Source organism: Hyperoodon ampullatus (genome assembly GCF_949752795.1).
Source record: "Hyperoodon ampullatus genome assembly, chromosome: 17".
Taxonomy (NCBI): Eukaryota; Metazoa; Chordata; class Mammalia; order Artiodactyla; family Ziphiidae; genus Hyperoodon; species Hyperoodon ampullatus.
The window spans coordinates 75027878-75045264 of record NC_136930.1 but is presented as its reverse complement, the minus strand read 5'-3'; the positions used below and the strand labels follow the sequence as shown (position 1 = coordinate 75045264).

The 17387-nt window shown below is 53.7% G+C and overlaps 1 protein-coding gene across 1 annotated transcript in view; it reads left to right on the top strand.

The window, feature by feature from the left end:
* AGO2 (argonaute RISC catalytic component 2) overlaps positions 1-17387 on the top strand; it is a 96618-nt gene that overhangs the window by 58624 nt on the left and 20607 nt on the right. The window contains exons 3-7 of the mRNA XM_079722416.1: positions 5412-5532; positions 12794-12975; positions 14598-14734; positions 15212-15346; positions 16097-16184. Of these exons, the coding sequence (XP_079578542.1) occupies positions 5412-5532; positions 12794-12975; positions 14598-14734; positions 15212-15346; positions 16097-16184 (663 nt within the window). The remainder of the gene's footprint in view (positions 1-5411; positions 5533-12793; positions 12976-14597; positions 14735-15211; positions 15347-16096; positions 16185-17387) is intronic.

The window sequence follows — 17387 nt, the reverse complement described above, 5'->3', positions numbered from 1 at the left end:
CACTGATCTGTGTGTCTGTTTTTGTGCCCATACCATACTGTTTTGATTACTGTAGCTTTGTAGTATAGTTAGAAATCAGGGCACATGATACCTCCAGCTTTGTTCTTAAGATTGTTTCGACTGTTTTGACTGTTTGGGGTCTTTTGCATTTTCATATAAATTTTAGAGTTATTTATTCTAGTTCTCTGAAAAATGCCATTGGTTTTTTGATAGGGACTGCACTGAATCTGTAGAGTGCCTTGGGTAGTATGGTCATTTTAACAATATTAATTCTTCCAATCCATGAATGTGTCTTTCCACTTGTTTGTGTTGTCTTCAGTTTCTTTCATCAGTGTCTTATAGTTTTCTGAGTACAGGTCTTTTACCTCCTTGGTAAGATTTATTCCTAGGTATTTTACTCTTTTTGATGGGATTGTTTCCTTAATTTCTCTTTGTGATAGTTCGTTATTAGTACATAGAAATGTAATAGATTTCTGTATATTAATTTTGTATCCTGCCCCTTTACCTAATTCATGTATTAGTTCTAATAGGTTTTTGGTGGCATCATTCAGATTTTCTATATATAGTGTCATGTCATCTGCAAACAGTGACAGTTTTACTTCTTCCTTTCCAATTTGCATTCCTTTTGTTTCTTTTTCTTATCTGATTGCTGTGGCTGGGACTTCCAAAACTATGTTGTATCAGAGTGGCAGGAGTGGACATCCTTGTCTTCTTGTTTCTCTTCTCAGAGGAAATGCTTTCAGCTGTTCACCATTGAGTGTGATGTTGGCCGTTTGTCATATTATGGCCTTTGTCATGTTGAGGTATGTTTCCTCTATACCCACTTTGTTGAGAGTTTTTAATCATAAATAGATGTTGAATTTTATCAAATGCTTTTTCTACATTTATTGAGGTAATGATGATTTTTATTTATTTATTTATTTTAATTTATTATTTTTTTTTTGCGGTATGCAGGCCTCTCACTGTTGTGGCCTCTCCCATTGCGGAGCACAGGCTCCGGACGCGCAAGTTCAGCGGCCGTGGCTCACGGGCCCAGCCGCTCCGCGGCATGCGGGATCCTCCCGGACCGGGGCACGAACCCGTGTCCCCTGCATTGGCAGGCGGACTCTCAACCACTACACCACCAGGGAAGCCCAATGATGATTTTTATTCTTCAGTTCATCAATATGGTATATCACATTGTTTGATTTGCAGATATCGAAACATGCTTGCATCTCCGATACAAATCCCACTTTATGGTGTATGATCTTTCTAATGTATTACTGAATTTGATTTGCTTACATCTTGTTGAGGATTTTTGCATCTATGTTTATCAGATATCGGCCTGTAATTTTCTGTTTTTTGTGGTGTCTTTGTCTGGTTTTGGTATCATGGTGATGCTGGCCTCATCAGATGAGTTCAGAAAGCACTTCTTCCTCTTCAATTTTCTGGAATAGTTTGAAAAGAATAGGTTTAACTTTTCTTTAAATGTTTGGTAGAATTCATCTGTGAAGTCATTTGGTCTTGGACTTCTGTCTGTTGGGGTTTTTTAAATTACAAGAAAGCATTTTTTAAAAAGAGGAAACTTCTGGGCTTCCCTGGTGGCGCAGTGGTTGAGAGTCCGCCTGCTGATGCAGGAGACACGGGTTCGTGCCCTGGTCCGGGAAGATCCCACATGCCGCGGAGCAGCTGGGCCCGTGAGCCATGGCCGCTGAGCCTGCGCGTCCGGAGCCTGTGCTCCGCAGCGGGAGAGGCCACAGCAGTGAGAGGCCCACGTACCGCAAAAAAAAAAAAAAAAAAAAAAAGAGGAAACTTCTCAGAATTTTGGTAACAAGGCAGACAAGCTGCCAGGGAGCGTTTCAGCCTCTCTGGATTAGCAGGCATGTCCTGTTAACCACGAGGCAGTTTCACATCTGGCCACTGACACTCTGCAGTGTGTGGCTTGTGCCTCTGTGTCCTTGTGTGTAAAATAGAGGTGGTGTTGACCTCCTAGGTTACTGTGAGGACTGAATGAGTTGTTCCATGTGCAGCCTGGCAGAGAGTAGGTGCCAACATGTTTGCCATTGTCATCTTCACTCTACGTTTTAATATGTGGATCATTCTGTAAGATACCGAGCACGTAATGAGTCTCTAGAACGTGTACAGATAGTATCTGGGGGCCCGTGCCTTTTGAGTGAGGTCAGGATCATAGCTTGAGAATTAGGTTCAGTAAAGGTGTTTGTCCAGGGAGCCAAACTGATGTAGTACAGGAACTTTGCTTTCCAGTGGTCAAACTTGATATGAAGAAAGAACTAAACACAGGGACTTGAGGAATGACATGTGCCCAGGTGGTTCTGCTCAGACATATCTCAGCAGTCACTGGGGAGAATCTGGTCCAAAAAAGTCCTTGGGCCTGGAAAGGGGTGGGGGGTTGGGGAGAGTTACCGTTTAATGGGAACAGAGCTTCTCTTGGGGAATAAGAAGTAGTTCTGGGCATGGATGGTGGTAATGATTGTACAACAATATGGATGTACTTGATGCCCCTGAACTGTACATGTAAAAATGACTGATGACAAATTTTATGTTATCTGTATTTTACCACAGTTAAAACAGAGAGAAGGATAGGAAGGCACTGGCCAGCCTCTGGGAGTCAGTCTGGGCTGATAGAGAGAAGGGACCTTCACATTTTAGAATTAGTTGCTATCAGGTCATAAAAATTAAGCAATGATCCCTACTTATGTTTTGCAAAAGATGATACAAGGTGATCAAGTGGGCCATCGAGGCACAGGGACATCGTGTGGGTAATGAGGATGCTTTCTCTTGGTCCATGTGGTGGTCAGGGTTGTGTACCATTAGTCACCTGAGCAGGATTGCTTCGTAGACCATCAGGGTGACTCCAGAGGTAATGACTGAACAGCCTCCTTCTTTGAACAAATATTTACTGAGCGCCTGGTGTGCCAAACTGCCAGGTGCTGGATGTTCCTGGGTAAGACGTGACTCCCACCCATAGTTTGGTGTGTAAGTGGAGTCATCATGCCAACAGTTGAATTCAGCTGAGAACAGGACGTGTTACTGTAGATAAACGTTTTGTGTTGTGTGGGCTCCATTTATTGCTTTGAATACTAGACACCTAGTTGCCCTCAGCACAAGGTATTGAGAAGTTTTCTTTGTCCTCTCTCTTCTCCTCCTTCTGTCATAAATGGAACGTCTATATGTCCGTGGGTCTTTTTCTGGGCCCTCGATTCTTTCCTGAGTTCTGCTTGTCTGTTCCTCCAGCACCACACTGTCTCTGTCATGGTAGCTTTTACGTCCACCAGGTACCTTTTCAAGAGTGTGCTTACCAGCCTTTATCCTTTGTTATTTCCAAATACATTTTAGAATTAGTTTATTAAATCCCATCAGATAAAAATTAACCCCTCTGGATTTTCATTGGGATTGAGGAATGAACTTGTTTGCAGAATTGAATATTCCTGTCCGTGAATATGGTATATCAGTTGGTTGTTTTGTTTTTTATGGTGTTTCCAACTCCCAAATAAAAGAGTTGTGTATGCCACTTGGAACAAGTTGTCCCCTGTCCCTTATTACCTACACACTTCACTGTGGGAAGTCCATTTCTCGTTGTAATGTACTTTCCTGGTCCCTTCAGGAAGGACCGCATTGGTTTGGCTGATCTCCTCCAATCCTGGGGGAGATAGGAGCAGTGGAGGGCGGGGCTTTCTCTTACTTTGTTCTGCATCTGTGTTTATAAGTGAGATTGTCCCACGATCACCTTGTTGTGTTTTGAGATAAAAGTTTTTCTAGCTTCATAAAATGAGTTGGGGCGTGTGCCCTCCTAATTCTGTTCATGATAAATTTGAATTCAGTGGGCGAATTTGTTCTTTGAATGTGGGCAGGACTCCCCAGTAGAGCCATCTGGACCTTGAGTTGACCGTGAAGTCTTGACCAAGAAGATGGGGTCCTTGAAGCTTGGGGGGGAGTGGTCTGGAGACAGCGTGGAGGAAGGGGCCACCTTGTCTTGGGTGGCCCAGAGTAGTGTGTGCAGCAGCAGGTGAGATTGCACCCTGGCTACTGGTCAGGGGTGGTGGGGATGCAGGTCAGAGCTGCACTAGCTGTCCTCGAGGACAGCTAGGGCTGTCCTTGTCCTGCTAGGGCTGTGATCTCCCAGTTGGTGTCAGAGGCCTGGTGCCTTCTTGGTGAAGCCAGCAAAGCAGAGGCTCCATCTGTCCCAGGGACTCCCCAAGCAGTGGGTGTTTGGGGCAGGATTGGCTGGATCCCCGGAGACCCACCTCCTGCAACTAGCACAGTTGAAAGTCAGCTGGGCAAAGCCAGTTTGAATAAGCAAACCCTTCTTAGGCCCGCTTTTCTCATTCAAGGAAAAGAATGGAATGAATTTCTGGTTCTTGCGTCCTGAAAGATGACCAAGGCTGTGTCCCACAGAAATACCCTTACGGCAACAAGCCTGAGCTCAGACGTGCCTCCCCCTCCTCTGCCCACCTCCCCTTTCCCTGCTGTCAGAATCCATCTCCTTCTTTACCACATCCCATGAGCTGCTGTTTGCTGATAATGACTGAGATTTTGAGCCTCTAACAGTCTGTTTGCTATCAATCCTTTGCATGTTTCCCTTACGAGGACCTTTGGGGACCAGGCAGGCATCACAGCTTTTCCTATCTGTACTTTATCAGAGCCGGGTGAGTTAATGTAACATGCTGACAGAGGTGTTCCAGGTGGGGCTCCCCTGGAGCAGAGAAGTGCACAGAGGGTGGTCGGTGGGCCTGGCGCTTCCCTGGGCCTTGGGGCCCGCAGGAGAGCTGAGCTGTCCCTGGTCATCGCGGTGCGTTTCTCTGCTGAGTCGTGGACAGATAGGCAAAACGGGGCGAGGTAGGGCCACTGGTCTCCTCGGTCCTCAGAGCCCCACAGTAGAACAGCTGCTTCGTGCTCGCCGGGTCCCTGCCGCTCCCGTTCACGCCCCAGAATCTTCGTCGCTTACAGTAGCAAACCTGCACTGCACATTCAGGGTCTTCGTGCCGGAGCCCAGACTGGAAGGGCAGTGGTACCCAGGGCGAGCTGTACAGCGAACCGCAGGAGCCCGAGGCCCCGGCCGAGCCAGCCCGCGGTGTCGGCGGGGCGGGGGGCGCTCTGTGTGCACGTCACACGTGGCAGCTAGTCCAGCAGCTTCCGGAGCAGGAGCCGCGTCCGCTAGTCTTCCGTGGATGCAGCGTGCACAGTGCTGGGCGGGGAGGGGCTTCTCCCAGGCTTGAGTCACTAAATGAGTGAGCGTAAACCCACGGAAGGTTCTAGTTTGATTTCTTATAGAAGGAAGTTGAAAGTCACGTTTTTAAAAGGAGCCACAGGGCTTATAAAATTGCTTAAAAACCAGGGTCAGAAGAATGTCGTCCTTGTGTGCCATTTCCCTGATTTTATTGATGTTTTGCTCGAATTCTGTCTTGTTTCAGGGAAATAGTGGAACATATGGTTCAGCACTTTAAAACACAGATCTTTGGGGATCGGAAACCAGTGTTTGATGGAAGGAAGAATCTCTACACAGCGATGCCCCTTCCAATTGGGAGGGATAAGGTGAGCTCACAGAGGTGGGTTGGATCGAGCAGTGTGCGAGAAGTGAAGTCCGGTGTCCTCTTGTCACACACTGAATCACTTCACCCAGGAGGAAAGAGCCGCTAATTGGTCGTGTGCTTCATCGTGAGATCCACAGAAACTGCCTCCCGTGTGCCGTGGTTTTCAGTGGCAGAGGGTTAAGTTGTCTAAGTGCAGAGAAGGACGTTGAGAGCTTCCTGAAACCACTAAGCTTGTAAATGTAAAGCACACACGTGCACACACATGCCCCAGACCAGCACCAGCCAGGAGCCTGGATGACAAGGCGGGGCTGTAAAGACCTACGGAGAAGGTTGTTTGCACAGGTGAGTGTGTGGGGGACAAAGGCGGTGAAACACAGCAATCATTCAGCCATAGCCAGTGATTCATCTGAACTGGTGGTCATGATAATTAATCACCCTGGGAGTAGTAGTTGTTTTAAAGTGTCACCTTTCCTTGTTGTCTTTGTCCTTACCGTGGTTTTATTTAAAAAGCGGTGAAATTTCTGCCCAGAAGCTGTTCCTTCTTGGCGTATCTTTCAACCAATGGGCTGCTCTGGGATGACGGGTATTGTTTATAAGAGAGGACCAAGGACGGCTTGGAAATCATTTTTACCCGCACTTAAAAAAAACCTAAACTAGTCATTTAACAGTTGCCCCAACGAGACTGTAGAAGCTGATTCCCTTCAAGAATGACCTACACAATTAGCTTCTTACCCCCAGGGTCCCCGAGAGGGAAAACAGCTCAGAGCTTAGAGGGTCTGAAACTACAGCCCCGTGACCTGCAAGTTCTCTACAGACGTGTTTTTGCTTTTGCATTTTAATGACGATCTTAAAACCACTGAGCTCCTCTCTGCCATCTGAACGGCCAGCCAGGCCGGTGGTTTCAGCTCCCAGCAGCACGGCTGGCTGGGAAGTGTGATGAGGTGTGACACTCAGATAGGAGGAGTACGTTAGGGCCTAGGGCAGGCCAGTGGTGATAAGGGCTCTGTCCACACCCACCCCCGCAGGGCCTTGCGGTGATTCTAGGAGATAACAGTGGTGCTCCGCCCAGCCCTGCCTGGCTGCGGGGGATTGACATGGTTTTGAATTTGAAGGAGCCCCAGGACCCGACGCCTGTCAGCTGAGCAGTCACCCCTTGCTAATTAACATGCTCTGCATTTGAAATGTATGAGTTATAAAGTTTTGTGTTTAATTTGCACATTTGTTTTTGTTTTGTTTAAAGTTCTATAAGAAAGAAAAGCATAAGGAGTTTATTCACAGTTTTGTCTGTACCTATTTATAATTAGATACTAGGGGGGGCTAAGGAGTGTTTTTCCTTCAGGAGGGGTGGGGAGGATGTATGGGGTTCAAATTTGAGACACGTCGTTGTGGACGTTAACACGGGCTCTAGGGTAATAATACGTCTGATCCGAGGCCTGGCTTCGCCCTTAACTCGTGCTGGGACCTTGGGTAAGCTGCCTCACCTGCCACCCCTATAAGGTGGGGAGATGGTATCGACATTACCTCCCAGGGTCCTTGTGACAATTCAATGGGTGAACACATCCCAAGAAAAGCTTCTCCACCTTCAGTGTGCTTCCTGCAGCCCTGGGGCCTCTGTTAAGTGCTGGTTCTGGTTCAGGGTCTGGGGTGTCTGCATCTCTAAGCCGCTCTCCTGGTGGTGCCCGTAGAACACCTGGGACGCAGTGCACACTTAGCAGATGCTAATAGCTGCCGTTGCTGGCCCAAGGGTTCGCATCTGTCATCTTGACCATGTCCATGTGGACACCCCCAATGCTCACAGCAGCCCTTTGTACTTCTTGCCAAGACTCAGTGGGCATCAGTGTCCCTTAACTTGAGTCCCAGCCCTCCTCGTCCTTTTTCCAGGTGAGCTGAGAGGACCTAGCCAGGGCCACAGCGTTTGGTTAGCGTGGGTCTCCAGATTCCAGACCCCTCCTTCCCCTTGTCTTTAAGGTTCTGTCAAATATTCGTGAGATGCAGAAATTAATCTCTTCCGTTTGAGAGCTAATGTAAGATGTTAACCTTTTCTATTTCCATATGTTCACATCTTGTAGCAAAGTGTCATCCTTTTTTTTTTTCATTTTACGTTTGCTCTCTTTTCTGTACAGTACTTTTGTGTCACGGGCACTTTTGTAGTAAGAGAAGACAACCTTTAATGTCCCGGTAACACTGTCTGCTAGCGGCTGCCCGGGGGCCGCAGGTGGCTCTGCACAGGCCTGTGCACAGAACGTGGCCCCGGGCCCTCACTCAGGGAAGGCAGCTGTTTGCGATCTACTCCTGCGCTCTGCTACTAGCGACCCCCTGCCGCACGCACGCACGCGCGCGCGCGCGCGCGCGCCCCTTGATCCCAGCCCTATCGTGGCTGGAAGACCCGGTGCGCCAGGCCAGCCCTTCCCTCCCCACGCGGAGACTGAGGAGTCTGTGAGGGCCGTTCACAGTCTGGGGTTTAACTTCTGGATCCTCTTCAGCAGGAGCGACATGAGTTGCAAATGGGGTTGTGTGTCATTTGTTGTCCTTGGTGCTGGGTCCAGCCCTCCCCCAGCGGGTCTGCAGCTTCCTGGACCTACAGCCTCTCTCTGTTTATTCAGGAAGGTGTGAGCGTCTCCTTAGAAGGAAGCGTCCCGTGAGGCCAGGCGCGCACTCGGATGGGTAGCAGACCCTGCGTGGAAGGCGTTCCAGCCTTCAGAGTCCACGGCGCCCCTTCTCCCCCCGCGCCATGCCCCGGACCGTGAGCCGGGCTGCCTGTGCCCCGCTGGCCACTGCTGACCTGGGGTGACGGGCTGGAGAGTCTGAGCAGGGTGGTGAGGCCTCTGCACTTGGAGGGTCGCAGGTCTGAGGAGGGTCAGGAGGGGAGGGCAGAGGCGGTGGGGGCCAGGGAGCCGTCCTTGGGGCCCCCTCCTTGGCGAGCCCACAGGTGGAGGCTCTGCTTGGCCTCGTTTGCCCCTCAGGCAGTCTTGCTGCCTTCGGACTGAGGGTCCCTCTAGTGAACCTGCGGCGGTTTTTTTTTTTTAATAAATTTTATTTATTTATTTACTTACTTACTTACTTACTTTTGGCTGCGTTGGGTCTTCGTTGCTGAGCGCGGGCTCTCTCTAGCCACGGGGCTGCTCTTCGTCCCGGTGCGCAGGCTTCTCATTGCAGTGGCTTCTCTCGTCGCGGAGCACGGGCTCTAGGCGCGCAGGCTTCAGTAGTTGTGGCTCGCGGGCTCTAGAGCGCAGGCTCAGTAGTTGCAGCACACGGCCTTAGCTGCTCCGCGGCATGTGGGATCTTCCCGGACCAGGGCTCGTACCCGTGTCCCCTGCATTGGCAGGCGGGTTGCTAGCCGCTGCGCCACCAGGGAGGCCCGGGCCTGCGGCGTATGTCCGCGTGCTTTGGCCTGTTGGCGGGTGGAGGTGCTCGGCAAGCACGGCTTCCTCAGAAGCGCAGCCCCTCCCTGGACCTGTCGTTCTCCTGCCGCGGTCACTGAACTCCCGGCCATCTCCCAACGCTTTGTCCCGGGTCATCTGGGGACAGGCTGCTCGTTGACGGGATCTGCTGCTGTGCCGGTCACAGAAGACCTGCGCTCCCAGTGCCCTGTGCGCACGGAGCCTGGCGACCCCGAGGCCCTGCCGGCACTGCCGCTCCTTCCTGAGGGATGCATGGCAGCCACATCTGGACGAGCAAAGCCCGCTGGGCGCCGTGGCTGCTGCTCCCCGGCTGCGCACGCCTCTCCTTGCTCTTGTCGGTGCTGCTTCCGAGCTGCACGGCGGCACCAAGCGGGACTCTTCCTGTCCCAGTTCTAGTCTGTCGCCCTGGCGACGTTCAGACAGAAGGGACTGAGCGTGTGGCTGTGGTCTGCCTGGAGACGTTGCCTCTCACATCTGCCTCCCCGTTTTCCAGGCCTGGGGTGGCACCCCTGCTAACGTTGTCCATATTCAAAAGCTGGCACTGGTCGCCTTCCTGTGTCACAGCTTCTGGGCTGCCGGCATCCTCGGTTGGCACAGGCATCTGTGCGGCGCGTGGGCTGCCCTCCTGTCCTGTATTACAGATGGGACCCAAAGGAGCCACAGAGGTTACAGAGCTGGGACCCGCACACTGCCCTTGGATGCTGCGTGGCTGGGACCAAGAGCTGCAGGATGCTCAGAGGTTGAAGTGTCTTGGTGTGTGGAGCGAGTCCAGTGGCCGGCAGCCCAGACGGACCTGAGGACTGCTCTTGGGCTCGTGTGACAGCTGAAGCCCGGTGCCACCCTGCCCCTGGAGTGACATTTCTGTTGGAATCTCATCATCCCTAAGATATTAGATGGCTGTACCAGTCGGCCTCATGAGACGTGGCTGACAGAGAATGTTGTAGAGCCTGGAGCTTATTCTGTTCCCTTTTTATGGGGGCCAAGAGGAGGCTGGTCTAGAATCTATTTAAAAATAGAGGACTTCCGTGGTGGTGCAGTGGTTAAGAATCCGCCTGCCACTGCAGGGGACATGGGTTCGAGCCCTGGTCCGGGAAGATCCCACATGCCATGGAGCAACTAAGCCTGCGCACCACAACTACTGAGCCTCTGCTCTAGAGCCTGCGAGCCACAACTACTGAGCCCACACGCCACAACTACTGAAGCCCGCGTGCCTAGAGCCCATGCTGCACAACAAGAGAAGCCACCGCAATGAGAGGCCCGTGCACGCAACGAAGAGTAGCCCCTGCTCACCACAACTAGAGAAAGCCCACACATAGCAATGAAGACCCAATGCAGCCAAAAATAAATAAATTACAGAAATAAATAAGTAAAGGAAGGGTGTTTTTAAAAAAGTAAAAATAGAAGTACCTTTTGCTAAAGGAAAATACGCCCCTCTGAATCCCACTCAGTTGGATTATAGAGGCATTTTTAAAGAATGACATTGACAAGTGTCTAATTAGCTCCGGTTCACAGAATTGTTCTCTAGATACGCCAGGTGCTGCTGGGTGGAGACGTGTGCTGTAGGCGTGAAGTGCCCGCTGTACACGTTGGTGTGTGAGATGGAAACTAGCGTGTGGTTTCCACCCACCTGTTGGCCGTGTCCTTGGTGCACCATTTCTGAATAGGCGGAAGTGCTAACCCCCTCTGCTGACGTGCGAGCAGGTCTCTGCTGGTCCACACTCAAGCCCTCCCCCATGGCCACCATCCTGATGACCTGGGTTAAATGGACCCTTTCTTGACTGGTTTTATCAGCTGTGTGTGCATCCTTAACATGTTTTGCCCTGAGACAAATCATACTGCAGTGTGCCTCTGTGGCTTGCCACTTTTTTTCAGTATTAGATGCTTGAAATCCATCCATTGTGAAGAACGTGTTCCTTTTTCCCTGCTCTGTTCTCCCTTCGATGGACCTCGGGCCGTTTCCATTTTGGGGCCGTCAGGCTTGGTGTGTGGGCCTGTGCTGGAGCACACCCAGGACACAGGTGTGCAGGGGACTTCGGTGCAGTCTGGTTGCTGCTCTGGTGATGTCTGAATGGGGTGTGGCAAGTGCATGAGGGAGGGCGCCCCCGAGAGTGCAGAGTGAGCAGAGGCTGAGCACAGGCTGTCAGTGAGAAGGGGAAGGAGGGCGTGAATGAATGAGCGAGGCTGGTGCCAGGACCTCTCGGCCCCGCCCCCGCCCCCCCCAAGTCATCACGTGGGGAGGGGATGGGCCTTTGACGTCAGCCCGGCTGGCTCCCAATCCCACGTCTGCCCTTTCATGGTTGTGTGGCCTTGGGCTGGACTGTCAGTCTGAGGGTCTGTGTTTTTTGTATAACGCCTGGTGAACAAGTCTCCCTGGCTGGGATTTTTGGGTGTTTAAGGATAAAGTATATAGTCTGTGCCCTACCAATAGATGTTCCATAAACATGGGGAAGTATTATCGGCAAATATCAGAATTGCTTCAGTCATCAACTGAGTGGGGTCTGTGTGTGTGATGCTCAGGATGCATTAGTCAGTCACCAAATAATAATCTAATGTTTCAGTGGTGGAATGAAGGGACTGGGTGAAGGTGGGTCTGGGCATCTCGTGGAGCAGGGTGGGTGGGCGTGGTGAGGGGCGAAGGACATGCCGGGAGGCGGGGAGAGAAGTGGATTCGCTGTTCATCGAGGGTTGGCTCCAGAGGGCGCACCTGGGGCCATTGTCCTGCACACCCGCCACTAGCTGCACGTGGCTGTGTGCACTCAAATCTACTAGAAGTTAATGAAGCTAAAAGTTCAGTTCTGCAGTCTCGCCAGCCACATTTCAAGTGCTCAGTGGCCCCAGGTGGCCAGTGGCTTCTGTCCTGGTCAGCTCAAGAAAAGACTGTTTCCATTATCACAGAAAGTTCTGTTGGAAAGGGCTGTTATGAACGCTGAGTGCTATCGTGTAAATATTCTGAGGTCTTGCTGAGAATTTTAATTTCTTCTCAGGAAACTCTGATTGGTCTTGTGGTAGTTGGAGCTACTTTCTCCGCCATCTTGGACCTGGCGATGCTGGTACCGCAGCACTTTCCTGTTGCACAAATGGGTGTAGACAGCCCTTGGAACAGCATCAGGGCTTGTTTGCCTGGGGAAGAGCCTGGCTTGTCCCTACCGCCCACATGCTTCATTCAGTGCCTGTGATCTGCCCACGTTTTATTGTGGACAAGTTTAATCAGACAAACGTCGAAGGAATTGGAGGATGCATACCCATCTAGATTGTTATTAGCGTTTTGCTCTGTTTTACCTCATGTCTGTTCTGAGAAGGCTTTTGTTCATGTGAATAATAAATAAATAAATAAATCTTCACTGCAAAACTAGCTTACGGACTCTTAAGGGACCCAGAAAACAGGAACCCCCAGAGCCACTGCAGTTTTCTCAGTCCCACTGGAGAAAGAGTAACTCCCCAGGACCCCAGTGAGCTGCCCACGCCCCCTTCCTCCGTCCCAGGAGCAGCCTAGGCTTGTGCCTGCGCCCTGCTTTCCTCTTCCTGGGGTGCCCTCCTCAGAGAGGCCGACCCAGACCCCAGCTGAGCAGCTGCTGTGCGGCTTCAGGACGCCTTCTCTGGCCCCTCGCCTCTCCCGGCTGCCACCGTGTGCAGGATCGGGCTAGGGAAGCACTAGACATCCGTGGTGGGAAGGACTCCCGTTGTACTTCAGTCACTGGCTGCTGGAGGAGGGGCTGAGCGTGCCCTCTCCTGTGCTTGGACGAAGGACCGGCTGAATTCCCCTAACCTGGGGGTTCTGGAAGCCGACCCACCACTCTTGACCTCCCTGTAGCTTCTTAAGAGGGAAACATGAGTAACTGTGTGCTCTGGATCCCCTCCCAGGTGGAGCTGGAGGTCACGTTGCCAGGAGAAGGGAAGGACCGCATCTTCAAGGTGTCCATCAAGTGGGTGTCCTGCGTGAGCTTACAGGCATTACACGATGCACTTTCGGGGCGGCTGCCCAGCGTCCCCTTCGAGACGATCCAAGCCCTGGACGTGGTTATGAGGCATTTGCCGTCCATGAGGTGAGGACCGTACCTGAGGTGGGAACCGAGAAGCCTGAATCCTCTGTCTGAGGAGGTGCTGGTTCTTGGGGACAGGGTGGGGACGGCCGTAGGGGTTTATATGATGAAAGCAGTAGCAACGCCAGCTCGGGAAAATCTGTAAAATAAAAAGAAATCGCTGGAGTTTGCAGCCAGGCACACAAAGGTTGCCTGCCTGTCTCTGGGTGCACCGGTCACTCCACCCAGCGTGCGAGCTTCGTCCTGTTTCTCAGTCGCCCTCGTACTCAAGAGTCCTGTTCCAGCTTCTGTGCTTGCCTGGCTTCTGCCACGAGGAGGGCCTTTCAGGACTGCGGGAGCGCCCACGCCCACACACTTTGGCTCTATTCCGTGGGATTACTTTCTTTCCACTGATCACCACACTTGAACTTGTTGAGGCAGAGGGTAGCAGGACACTTTGATGGCTCGTGATTGACCGGCTGGAGGCGCAGGGCCACACCGGCTCCCCACGTGACAGCCGTGTGCGAGCCACACCCACCGCTCGGGTTTCCAGTGTGGGACGCCTCTTCCTTCCCCGGGTGTCCTGCACAGTAGGGCCTCGGGAACTCTGTGAACGATTTAAGTGAAAGGAGAACCTAAAACTGAAACGAACCTCCGCACTGAACTCTCCCAACACCGACCAGAACTCTGAGGTTTGAGGGGAGGGTGTGAGTGTAAGAGGAATCTCCTTGAAGGACCGTGTTAGATTTAAAGGGGACCCTGGGGTTCTCGAAACACAGGGCAGGTTGTCACTCCTGGCAGGGTCCCCGGGCCCCTGCACGTAGTCTGTCACTGCTTGGAACTGTTGATGTGAGGAAGGCAGGTGGGTGCAAAAAACCCCAGCTCTTAAGGGTTGTTGCCAAAATGTCAAGTCCATTTTTTAAAAGAGTGGCAGGAATTACTGTGATTTTTTTTTTTCTGAATTCCTTTGCATTAATCACCATGTTACTTTTATAATCAGGAGGAAAGTCTTTCGTTTGGGGGAAATAGAGAAAGAGGCTGGGGGAAGCAGAGTGTGCGTGTCCTGGTTGGTGGCTCGGCCTGTAGGCGACAGGGTCTTCCCTCGGGGACCCTTGGTGATGCCGCGGCCGCTGCCCTGGAGAGTGCGGTGGCCTCCGTCTCTGAGCACCTTCAGTCCCTCCCCCTGGGAGGGCGTGGGTGTTCCCTCACGTGGATCTCACTGTCCCCCGAGACGAGGTCCGAACTCGGCACCTCCCTCTCCCCCGCCATAGAGGAGCCGGGTGGAAGGGGAACGGGGCCTGGGTGCTTGTTCTCCGCGAGGTCCTTGGCCTTCCGTGCCAGACGCCCCGAGGCCCGGGCGGGACCGGTCCGGCTGGCTGACTGTGGTCGCCTGCACCTGCACCCCTGCCCGCCCCATCCTAAAAGGAGGTGAAGTGCTGTGTGCAGACCCGAGGGCTGCGGGCGAGGCATCGCGGTGGGAGGCTCGCGTGGGGAGCACGAGGTGTGACCAGACCCCCGTGTCCTCGGCTCGCGGGAGGAAGTTCTCCTGCGTGTCCCCCGCGTGTTGGCCGTGGACACAGGAGGACGGCTTGAGTGTCTGCGGGGTGTGTGCCCGTCGGCCTCGCTAGACAAGGCTCCCGTTCCAGGTACACCCCCGTGGGCCGCTCCTTCTTCACGGCGTCCGAGGGCTGCTCCAACCCGCTGGGCGGGGGCCGAGAGGTGTGGTTTGGTTTCCATCAGTCCGTCCGGCCTTCTCTTTGGAAGATGATGCTGAATATCGACGGTAAGCAGAGCCCCGGCCGCCATCGGGGGGTGAGGCGGGCTGCGAGGCCCCTCCACGCGCGCCCGGCCCGCCGCGCTGCTCGCGCACGGAGGGTGGTGGCGCTCACGCCTGACCGTCAGAGCCTCCGCGGGGCCCCCTCCACAGACACAGCCTGTGGCTCAGGGGGCCGAGGGCGGTTCCCGGCTGCCCCTCTGTGTTGGACCCCACGTGGGAACAGTAAACTTCAGGGAGCCCGAGACCAGAAGGTGGTCAGAAAGTGCCAGAAAACCCAGGCTTGTGGTTGTCACCGGCTGAGGGGTTTTGTTTTTACACCGCAGCGTTTTCCTCAGAGGGTGACTTGAGCCTCTGCCGACCCCTCCACTGCCCCTCGGAGTCCGCGAGCAGGGGCGGCAGGGGGAGCCGGCCGGCTGCGAGAGTGGCCTGGCCGGGCAGGCCTGGTCACGTCTCGGCTTTTGTCTCTTCTTTTCCCGCCTGTAGTTTCGGCAACAGCGTTTTATAAGGCACAGCCAGTAATCGAGTTTGTGTGTGAAGTTTTGGATTTTAAAAGTATTGAAGAACAACAGAAACCTCTGACAGATTCCCAAAGGGTCAAGTTTACCAAAGAAATCAAAGGTAACTAGCTGCCCGGCGCGGTGGATGAGGGACGCGACCTGGATGGCCCTGAGTTTCCCAGGTTCTTGTTCCTTCGTGTTTCCGCGGGGGAGGGGCGGGGGCAGCGGAGGAGCCAGCCCTCGGGGACGCGTCAGCGCAGGACGAGGACGCCCGCTTCCCAGCGTGGGAACGATTTCTAAATGACGACTTTCTGCGTGGGGTGGCCCGGCAGTGTCCGAGCGCGGATATGAGGGCCAGGCAGCTGCAGCACGAGCGCGATCAGTTTCTCGGGACGTTCCGGAACGTTGATTCCTTGTCGTTTAACCGAGCCTGGGTTCCACTCGAGAAGACGCAGCCCAGGGTTCAGTGACCTGGCTGTGTCCTTCTGCCCGTCGTCGGGGAGCTGGCAGGCCCTGCAGGCTCGGCCCCGCTGCACCCGTCCCTCCTGGGGGTGTTCAGAGCCGGCAGCAGTCCTCGTTGCTAAAAATAACCCCGAAGGAAGCACAGAAGAGGCCGTGGCGGCTGACGCCCCGCTCAGCCGAGTCCCCGTCACCCCTCGTCTTTGAGGACACACCCTGCCTCTCGCCTGGGCATCCCTGGGGCAGGGGGCGTCCCTGGGGGTGAGATGGCCCAGCCCGAGGGTCACCCGGAAGGCCCTCGCCGTGGGTCTGTGGGTGAGGTTCCCCTGGAAGCTGCAGGGCTGGCAGTGGGGTGTGCGCCGCAGGCCCGGGCGAGTCGTGATGCTGAAGCCCAGCTGCTGTGTGTTCTCAGGTCTAAAGGTGGAGATAACGCACTGCGGGCAGATGAAGAGGAAGTACCGCGTCTGCAACGTGACCCGGCGGCCCGCCAGCCACCAAACGTAAACGGCCTCCCCGTCAAACGCTTATCAGCTCCGACCTTCACTGTCACTCAGATGTCCAAACTCTGCAGCAGTCACTTCTGCAAAGGGTTTTCATTCTAGTTATAAAATTCCGAAAGCACACTTCACCTCGTGGAATAAAATAATGAAGTTCCCCTGTATGGGGCGGGGCGAGGGGCTCACCGTCAGTTTTCCTTCTTGAATACGACAGGCGAGGGAAGGTCTTGTTGGTTCATTTTCCAGTCCTCCGTGCTGAGTGGGGTCCAGGGAGGGAGTGGGGATGGGTTGGCGCCACCTGGATCCACAAGCGTGGCCCGGCCCAGGCCGATGCTGCGGCCTCTGTCTGGAGCTCCCGTCACTTCGCAGACAGTTCGGGGTCCAGGTCCGTGTAGTCGGTGTCCCGGCCGCACGGGTGCAGTGCCGTCTTAGGTTGTGTGGCCCCTTCACCCCACCTTGAGGCCTTCTGGCTCCAGTGAGGACTCGTTAGTTTATTTCGCGGTCGCTCCGTGGGAAGTGCCTGGTGTGTCTCTGGGTACTGGTTATACCAAGACGCCCAGGGTCCTGTGCAGCAGGGGGGGTGCGGGGGAGGTGAGCCTGTGTCCTTGTCCCCATGACCTCCTCCCACCGGGCAGAGCAAAGGAGTCGGCAGAGGTCCCCTACCCCCTGTGCCCAGCGCCCTCGGCCCCATCCTGCATGGGGGCTGTCCCCTGTGAGTGCAGGATGCCACGGAGCTCTCCCGCCCCTGCACGTGGGCCTCTCCTGCCTCCGCCCCACCACATGTGGCTGCAGAGGCCTGAGCAGACCCAGCTTGTCCCTTTCACTGTCCTGTTCTGGAAGGTTTCAGGTTTTCTGGGGCGGACACTTGGAGCACTTGGCCGGTAAACGACTTTCAGAGTCAGTGCGAGGTCGGCTGGAAAGTGCACAGGCTTTTCTTCCTGGATTTGTCTTCATGTGTCCTGAGTCCTTTCCATGTCCTCTAGATGTATGTGTCATTTGTGATTATTGCATATTGTAGGCGTGCGGGTATTTTTTACTTCCCGACTCCAGAGATAAAACGAAAGGTTAGGGACTTGGGAATGTTCAGATAAGCCAGAGGGCATGATTTGGTTCTGACCCCCAGGGAGATGCTTTGAATCACCCTCTACCTTCTTCAACCCTAAGAAAGCAGACCCACAAGAGCATCCCTGTGCGAGCGGGCACGTG